Here is a 9,878-nt window from a genome sequence, read left to right on the forward strand (position 1 = left end):
AATTTCCATGTTTTTTTTCCAGTTTTGAAAATAGTTTAAGGGAGGGGGGAAAAAAATCCGAGCCGCGATTGTTTGGAGCGATCAATGATTACTTGGGATGATGATGAGCAGTGTCCCCGCCCCACATCCGAGCGGATTAGTGTGAGAGAGAGCGAGAGAGAGACATTGTCTCTGATGAATGAACAGACACCTGAATTCGTAGAGCTAAAGAGAGAGAGAGAGAGAAAAAAAAAAGCCAACAACAAGGTGCATGGCAGAAAAGATCGAGGGGCTTCCGATCGGTTTTCCTCTTTTCTGGACAAAAACGGAAGCCTCTGTCTCTTGGTTGGACGTAACACGCTACCGCGATATTTAAGTTTACATTGGAACAGGTGATACAATAAAAGTGAGCGGCATTTACATGATGTACGTGTATTCGTCCAAATCAGGACTTATCCCTGCATTTTGTTCATTCAAAGACACACAGTAGCAGTCTCTCTATTTTTTTCCCCACCTCGCAGTCGAAAACTCGGCTTACCAAATATGTTGACCACCGAAGGAATGCTAATGAATCGAGTTGAATCCATCTCCGACTAGGCCCTGTCGGGTCTTGTTGTAGGCGTCGGACTCTTTCCTATATCAACGGACGGTAAGTACATTTATTACCGTTATCCGATAGTGGCGGGGGATCAACTAACTGATGATTCGTTACAGCGTTGTAGTTTGAAAAGCTAGGGGCAAAATAACTATGAACTAAACTATTCCATAAACCAGTGAATGTTAAACTGGCCAAATCGGAAAATAAATTGGTGCAGTGTTTCTCAAAGTGTGCGTCGCGGCTCCTTGGGGCGTCGCGATGAGCTGTCGATATTGATCTATGCTTATTCAGATCTATGAAGTGGCTCTTTTATAGAATATCTAGGGAATGGCGAATAAGCAATGACTAAGGCAAGGGAGCCGTGGGGGGCAAAAATTTGGAAGGCTATCGAGCTAGTGGTTTAAAAAAAAGAGAAGTTATTTTTTTTTCTGGTTGTACGAGTGTCGTCAGAAGCGGATTTATGATTTTGCCGCCCTTTGGCAATTCAAGTCGAATTTTCTAGATACTCGTATCTCAAACTTAGAGTCTTAAGGTAGCTCGTGTAAATTCACCTAACTCACTCTTTTGGCCATTTCCATGCTCCTCCCCTCTATAAGTCACTTTTTTTAATCATTTACATGTTTACACACTCTTTAGGTCACTCTTTTAGTCTCTCATTAATCTGTGGTCTACCTCACTCTCTAGGTCACTCTTTTGGTGATTCACTGACCTGGTACTATACTCTCTAGGTCACTCATTTGGTAAGTCACTGACTTCGTTGGCTCATCGCTCTCTAAGTCACTCTTTATGGTCACTCCCATGCTTTCACATACTCTAACTCAAGGGTGGCCAACTTCTCTCTGTTCAAGGGTCAACATAATGGTAAGACGGAGTGTCACGGGCCGCATCGGGGACAAAACTCCGGCACGTAAGCCTCATCCCTCCCTCAGAAGGATTGATTCTAATTAACTATATTACGTTTAATTAAATACTAATTATAAATAATTATTAACTGAACTCTTCATTTTTTGGAAAAGAGTATTCAATATGTTCTCTCACAGACAAAAAAGTGAAATCAGCGCAGAAGGAAACTGCGTAAATAGCTTCACCGTGATCTACAATTTTATACCAGAGAGACAAAACTAAGTTATTTTAAGAAAACTTTTCCATCTTTCTTTTCTTTCAGTTAATTGTGATTGTTAATGCTTTAACTAGAGTGGAGAATATTATATTTCATAATACGTTTAAAGTTTATCAAAGAAAAAAATAATTCGAAATTTGTGAATTCGAAAATTCTGCATTCAGGGCCGTCTTAAGAGTATCATGGGGCCCCCGAGCCAAGTGGTTTTTCGGAAGCCCTACCTGGTGAATTCTAGAAAATTTCAACCGGATCTCATTTTTGCGAGGCCCCTCTTCTCTTGAGGCCCCCGGGACGTGCCCGGGTGGGCCCATGTGTTAAAACGGCGCTGTCTGAATTTCATGCAAAAAAAATGGTTTTTTTTAAGTTTGCTTCTTCCCTAATTCCCTAATCAAAATAGGCTTAACCATAAAAAAAGAAATCGTAACCAACACGCATGAGCAAAAAGACACCGCATTAAATAATTAATCATCACATTGAATGAATTATTATCCCCCTGAAAATCTACCCTTTCCCCTCAGCTAGAAAAACCGATCAAATTTCATGGCATTTTTACAGAGTTGCTAGAGAATTCGATTTGATATCGATGCCAAGATAATGGCATATAATTACGGCCAAACTCGATTATTACAGCATTGAAGATACACGAAATTTTGTCGTTACAACCTAGGTCGACATTTTTGACTTTTTTTGACGAAAAATATAATCAGATGAAATCAAATACCGCGCATGAAGTTTTTATTTCATTATGATTAGGGTGACCATATTTTTTTTTCGAGAAAAATACGGGATATCGTGATAATTAATACGTGACATCGCCGATTCTCAACTAACATGTTGTCAGCGAAATCACCAAATACTGCTTATAAATAACCCTTGGAGAAAAATACAGTGCTACAGCAAGTGTGCTGAAATGAATTTCAAGGAAAGAAATTTAACATCACAAATACGCGAGAGGAATATTTATATTCATATTCATTATGACACAATTTATAAATTATGAAAATAACCTCAGAATCTGGTAAAGATTAATAATTAAAGTGAGGTCCACTGAAAAAATGGGGTATTTTTGTAGGGAAATAGTTTGGAAGTTTCTATAGTCTAATCCCAGCCTAAAAACCGAGAATTAAAGGCTTTATACAGAAACTGATTTTAGGATTCGTACAAATCCTAATTTATTGAATCATGAAAAAGATCACGATTCTTGATACTTAGAGTACTAATACATATTTTTCCTTTTTGAAAAAAAAAAAAAACCCCACAAGTTTTTTTTTGACGCGAACACGTCTTAGAAATTATCTGACGATACTGTGAGCATTCGTAAAGTTTGTTTGTGTGACGAAATCTCTTTAAAAACGCTCATATCTCATGAAGCAAATCAAAAGCAATAGCATCGTCACATGCATTGCAAAAGTGCATTTAATGGTATCACTTCGGTTTCAATATCTCTTCCCGTCTGGGCACCAGGTCAGTTTCCCTCCTGATTCGTAACAAATTATTTCCCGCTATATCTCCACAACGAAAATAAACGACATTGGTATCGTTTAATACATGATTCATTGAAAGACTGTTATTGTAATATGTAGTAAAGTCATAAATTTCTTGCTAAAAAGAATTACAGAAAATCTAGTGTGTACAGATTTGAAGCTCGATCTCTAGATACAAAGCAGAAAGATGGCTGTTCAATTTCTAGATTTGCTCGTGTGTGGAGAAACTTATAAAGAATTAAAGAAAAATATAGAGAGTTAAACTTATATATATAGGTGTATATATATAACTGCATTACATATGTTTAATGAGACAGAGATATGACAGAAAGAGAGTGAGAAGGCACTCAATTCCTTCCAAATTTCCTAGTTTATCCTATTTTGTAGAAGCAAATTGATAGAACTTGAAAAAAAATAAATTGGAGAAAAGGCTGTGTCATGTCTTTCAATGAACCTAAAATCAGGAATTTTCTTCCTGATTCTCAGTAAGAAAATTCATCACTGCCCCCATGGGGACCTGAACCTCGGTCTATCGCTTGCCGGACGAGTGCTCTACCATCTAAGGCAGCGGTTCTCAACCTTTTTTTGACTTGCGGAGCCCTTTCTGATTTGCAATTTCTATGACGGAGCCCCGTAGGCCTATTTTTTATTCATTCATCAAAGAGAGTTACTGATTTATTTATATTATTTAAAATATTTATAATTCTTTTTTTCAAATTTACTGTTTTTTTTTATTTTTCTCGAGCTGCCGCGGAGCCCCTGAGAAGTGCTCAAGGAGTCCCTACCGCTGATCTAAGCTATGGAAGCAAATAGGATATCTTAACCTTGGAGAGTATATACGAGTATATGTTGGAAGGCTCCGTACACATGGACGGCGGCAGCAATCAACTAATAGCTCGTGAATAACATAGGCCACCAGTTGGCCACATGCTTATAGAAATGTCTCCACTTAATACATTGAAAGACTGGTTATTTGTGGAGGTGAAGATTACAAGGAAGAAAATTCAAAGAGGTAGAGCACTCGTCCGACAAGCGAGAGACCGAGGTTCGAGTCCCCGTGGGGGCAGTGATGAATTTTCTTCCTTGTGATCTTCATCTCCACAAATAACCAGTCTTTCAGTGAATCATGTATTAAGTGGAGACATTTCTATATGCGTTGGTTATCGTTGGTTAGCTATTCCACAGACAAAGTCGATGATAATGACGTAAATTCATTATGTCACCACGCGATTCAAGGCACAAAAAAGTATTCGCGTCAAAACTTGCGGCCTTGTCTATGACACAGCCTCTTCTCCAATTTATTTTTTTTCAAGTTCTATCAATTTGCATCTACAAAATAGGATAAACTAGGAAATTTGGGGGGGGGGGAATTCAGTGCCTTCTCACTCTTTTTTTGTCTTATCTCTGTCTCATTAAACATATGTATAATGCAGTTATATACCTATTATATATATAAGTTTAACTCTCTATATTTTTCTTCAAGTTTCTCCACACACGAGCAAATCTAGAAATTGAACAGCCATCTTTCTGCTTTGTAGCTAGTGATCGAGCTTCAAATCTGTACTCACTAGATCTTCTGTAATTCTTTTTAGCACGAAATTTATGACTTTACTACACATTACAATATATATACATATATATTTATATAACATGCATATCATACTAGGTTATATTTTTACTTAGAATTTTATTAAATTTTTTCAAGTAGAAGAAAAACGGTATTCAATTTTCGTGATACCTTCCACTACCACATTATGAAAAAACGAAGAAATAATTATCATGGGAAGTTGTGGGGTTTTAGTTCTTAATATTAAAGTGTTATGTATATATATATGTTTGTTTTCTTTTCCAAAAAGTATTTAGTACACAACGAATTAAATAACCTGGTTCTTGAAAGCCTTGTCAGCACTGTACGATGTGCAATAAGAAAATACATCAACTTGAATACGTTAAATGTTACATAATAATGAATATTTATTTATTTTACCGCAAAGAAAGCCGTAATTCGTTTCATACATTTGTTAGGGAACATTTTGTAGAAGCAGCATTACACTTTCATCTGATGCATTAAATATTTTTACAGGGGCGAAACATTTAACTGAATTTTATTAATTATCATATTTGAAAAACCGCTTGTCCCCATACTTGTGCTGTCATCTGGTAATCCCACAGTAGTTACGCAACCTTTACTGTATACTTCAAAATACCAACACCCAACAATATATATAAGGGACGTTACTGGGAGTTAAAAAATTAGTGGTACTTTGAAATACCACCGGTTGTCAAAGGGTTGAATCAATGATATAAAAAGAAATAGTGATTTGAATCTTGATTTTAATCATGATTCAAATCAAGCTGATTCAAACAGGCAAACCCTGATAGACGCTCACTGTATTTTCACTCTAATATCTGCTTCGTTCTGAAACACGTCCTGCAGATACCTTATACCTTAGTGCGGGGGGGGGGGGTCTCTCCAAACTTTCAGACAGGGCCGTAGCTAGCCATTCCTGTGCCCTGTGCAAGAATTTGAATTTTGGCCCATTCTGGCCCCCCCCCCTAAGTGGGCCCTGTACGGTGTACGGGTGCATCTGTTGCACCTGCCTAGTTACGGCCCTGCTTTAAGACATCGCGGGCCACATCGAAACTTTCCACGAAGTCCGCGGGCCACCAACTCATATTGAGGTGTTTAGAAATGTAAGATGGAATTCTAAAATTATTATTATTTTTATCATCAATATTGTGATTAGTTTCGGAATGACATTTTCTGCCAATTCTGGAAAAAGTTTCGATCCATCTCACTTCTTTTAATTATTCTGAAATTACTGTAAATGGTTCTGTAATGAGCGATTTCAATAATTCTGAAATTATTTCTTTTAACATACCTTGAAATTACTTTCAATAATTTTGCAATTGTTTTTTTATTAATTATGAAATTACTATATTTCTATCATTAATTCAGAAATTATTTCTTTTATTCACTTTTAAGTTATTTCTCACTCTAATCCTGAAATTATTTGTTTTGAAAGTTCTAAAATTATTTGTTTCACTAATTCTGGAATTATTCTTCATTAATTAGAAATTTTAATGAATCATGAAATAATTTAAATAATCCTGAAATTATTTTTCATTAATTTCGAAACTATTTCTTCTATAAATATTCTGAATTTTTTTTTTCAATTAAGGTATTTTTAAGCATTTCAGTAAATTCTGTAATCAGGTAGGCTTTTTAGATGTCGAAATTTCTGTCCTAAAATAGGCCCTATATGAAATCAGGGAACTAAAAAAACTGTTCAGGCTGTGGGGTCCTCCGACTTGTTCAGTAGCTTGTGGGCTTTATCAAATTATTTTTTGATTTAATCGTCTTTAGATCTTTTCAGCCATTCTTTTAAAAAAATGTTTGGGGGGGGGGCACAACAAAAAAAGCTCCGTGGGCCCACGAACCATGCGTTCAAGACCCCTGCCTTAGTGGGTGAGGGATCTGCTTGCAACGCCCATGGTTTTCAAAAGTGTACGCCTCTTACGGAACACTTGAAAACCATGTCATTGCTCTAGTGCAGCGTTTTCCTAAGTGGGCAATATCGCCCCTCAGTGGGCGATGGAAGGATCCGAGGGCGTCAGAAGCATTGGATTTAGTATAGGATCCTATGGGTTGGCTTGAATTAGGGGTGATGAGAAGAAAGATTTCCTGAAGAAGGGGGCGATGGAACCAGAAGTTTGGGGAAACTAATGCTCTAGTGACACGGCAATGAAGAAGCTGTCCCGAAACAAATATGTCGTTTTGTTATGCCAGGCCTGTCATTTGGGAAACCCCCCTGACTTTTGAAAACACTAAAAATGGTATGTATATATATACATACATTGAGTACATGTTCTTTGCCCCCCTCCCCCTCGGAAAAAGTTGAAATGATGACCCCGTGTTATGCCAATGTCTGTATGCAATTACCGCATTTAAGTCCTTCACTGATTTGTTTTTATTTTCTCCGCAGTGGAATCGTCCGTTTTAACTGACTGGTCCAGAGGAATCGAAGATAGCAACCATGTCCTCTGGGAAAGTTCCGGAGTATACGATGCTGACACCTCTGCCTCTGACACCCGACGTGATGCCTCACGATTACGAGCACCTGGTGAGCCTCGGGCTGACACTCCCTTGCGAACTCGTCCCGCACTATTCGATGATCAACATGATAACGCAGATACCATCTACGTCGCTGTTAGAGGACAGGAACGAGATAGCCAGCCCGGAATACACGACGTCGGTGAGGCTCGTCGAGAGCCCCGACGAACGCGACGAGGACGAGCCGCTGGCCATCGACAACATTGACGACGACGACCACGTGAACGGAGGGGACAACTCGCACGACAACGCCAGCTCGAGCTCCAGGGAAGACGAGATAAAAGACCCGTTCTCGCCCCATTGCAAGATACCCTTGCCGACTGCTTTCTCTCCGTACGCCTATTGGCTCGAACCGTCTTTCATCCGGCGCAGGAACGAACGCGAGCGGCAGAGGGTCAGGAACGTCAACGACGGGTTCGAGAGGCTGAAGAACCACTTGCCGATCACCTCCAAGGACAAAGACAAGCGCCTCAGCAAAGTCGAGATACTGAGGATGGCCATTAGGTACATCCGTAGTCTTCAGGACATGCTCAAGAACGACCCTCTCGAAGACAGCAAAGAGAACATGGTCTCGTGCGGACAGAGGATGATGGAATGACCAATCGCAGAATACTTTGCCAGTTACGCTAAACATTACCGATAAACAATTTCCAGAAAGACAAGGACGTTCCGCGTGTGCCTTTTTCTGAAGTTCGCCCAAATCATTATCACAGGAATAGACCATATCTTTGAGAGGACGGAAAGAACCTCATGTATATGACGTGTTGTGGGTCCAAGTCTGAAGTCTAGTGCTCTGGCAACTTCGCACATTGCCCTGGACATCACTAGCCACTTCGAGGATCGCAAAAAATTTGACCTTGACCGTGACATAATCATTGAGTCGAAATACCCTGCGTTCGAGATTTTCAGATTGATTAAACGATTTGTTTCACACGATTTGAATTTCTGTCTCCATCACTCACGCAGTGCCGTCTTAAGGCACGAACCCACCCGGGCACGGCCCGGGGGTCACAGGAGAAAAAGAGCCTCACAAAAAATGAGATATGGTTGAAATTTTCGAAAATTTGTCTCGTAGGGCCTCAGAAAAATCACTTGACCAGGGGGGCCCACGATGCTCTTAAGACGGCTCTGCACTCACGACGTCATTCGTGTCTTTAATATGATTCGAATTCAACTCAGACGTCTACGATAGAGGTACTCAACCTCTAGGGGAGTCCGGACCACTTCATTGGTTTGAAAACGGGTCGCGGGTCACTAGTTTATCCGAGACAGAGCCGCAGGTCACTTTAACCCTTTATATCTTGACAGTACTTTAAAGTGCCAGGTTAGAGATAATTTGTTTTGAACTAACTAATCATTTTTCAGAATTATTTTTTTTGGTCTTTAATTAGAACTAAAATGACCTACCAAATACTAATTCACATGATAACCACAGGGTAGTTCGTAGAAACTTCAAAAATAAATAAAAACCGGAAAAATAACCGAAATAAAAAACGGTTTGCAGGGTTAACATCGCTAGGTCACGGGAATGTTTTTAAGACGGGGGGGGGGGAAGAAAACAACTAAAAAAACAGCCGATAAGTGGCGCTGGTACGAGCGACTTCCGTGCAAATATGCAAATGAGACGGTTATAAGACCTTGCGCTCTGCCGTTGCTGGATTTGTGACTCGCCTGAAATGTGTCAATCCCTGTGGTGGTCATATGGAACACATACTGCTGTAATAAACGATTCGAAGACATTCTGTTCGTTATTTGCGTATCTTTTCTTTGAATTGTGTACGCCAGCGCCACCTATCGGATGTTTTTTAGTTTTTTTTCTTGTTCTTAAAAAAAATTCCCGTGACCTAGCGATGCTAACCACCCTGCAAACCGTTTTTTATTTCGGTTATTTTATGAATTGTTAAAATTTCTACGGACTTTATGCCCACCCTGTATTTGTTATCATCATCACATTCATACTTTTATTTTAATTCATTATAGTTTTATTTTTATTCTACTTTTCTCAATGTCGGATATAAAGGTTAAGGTGACCTGCAAATATGCCGTGGGCTGCTTGAGTGCTCCGGAACTATGCACTCAAATGATCCGTAAATATGTCGAAGGTTGCATAAGTGATTCGGGAAAGTGCCGGGAGACACCTAAGTGATGTGGATTTTCACCGCGGGTCACTTAAGTGATGTGGATTTTCACCGCGGGTCACTTAAGTGATGTGGATTTTCACCGCGGGTCACTTAAGTGATCTGTAACTATGCTGCGGAACACTTAAGGGATCTGGAAATGGGCCGCGGGCAACTCAAGTGATGTGGAACTGCACCATGAGTCACTTAATTGACCTGAAAATGTTCCGCACGTTACTCAAGTGAAAATTAAATATTCCGCACGTCATTTAAAGGGATGTGGAATTGCACTGCGAGTCACTCAAGTGGTCTGTCCATTTTTACAAAATTATGTTTGAGGTCGCGGGCCACATCAGATGGCTCTTAAGGCCACGGGCTGAGCATGTGTGGTGTACGCTCTATGACAGCGTTTTTCAACTGGAGTTCAACGATCCTTAGTTCCAATTAAGACAAATCTATTGATACC

The 9,878-nt window shown here is 39.5% G+C and overlaps 1 protein-coding gene across 1 annotated transcript; it reads left to right on the plus strand.

Moving 5' to 3' along the window:
- The first annotated feature begins 454 nt into the window (after positions 1-454).
- On the plus strand, positions 455-8,231 carry LOC149064628 (uncharacterized). The gene is made up of 2 exons (XM_089255126.1): positions 455-628; positions 7,168-8,231. The coding sequence occupies exon 2, from the start codon at positions 7,219-7,221 to the stop codon at positions 7,891-7,893; it is 675 nt and encodes a 224-aa protein (XP_089111252.1). The 5' UTR covers positions 455-628; positions 7,168-7,218; the 3' UTR covers positions 7,894-8,231.
- Positions 8,232-9,878: the final 1,647 nt, after the last annotated feature.

Source organism: Pholcus phalangioides, unplaced genomic scaffold, assembly GCF_987345545.1.
Source record: "Pholcus phalangioides strain wild (caught in Gottingen) unplaced genomic scaffold, Ppha-v1.0 ptg000042l_1, whole genome shotgun sequence".
NCBI lineage: Eukaryota > Metazoa > Arthropoda > Arachnida > Araneae > Pholcidae > Pholcus > Pholcus phalangioides.

Excerpts from the sequence above, each read along its gene's own strand:
- LOC149064628 (XM_089255126.1), top strand. The coding sequence starts at position 7,219 with ATGTCCTCTGGGAAAGTTCCGGAGTATACGATGCTGACACCTCTGCCT.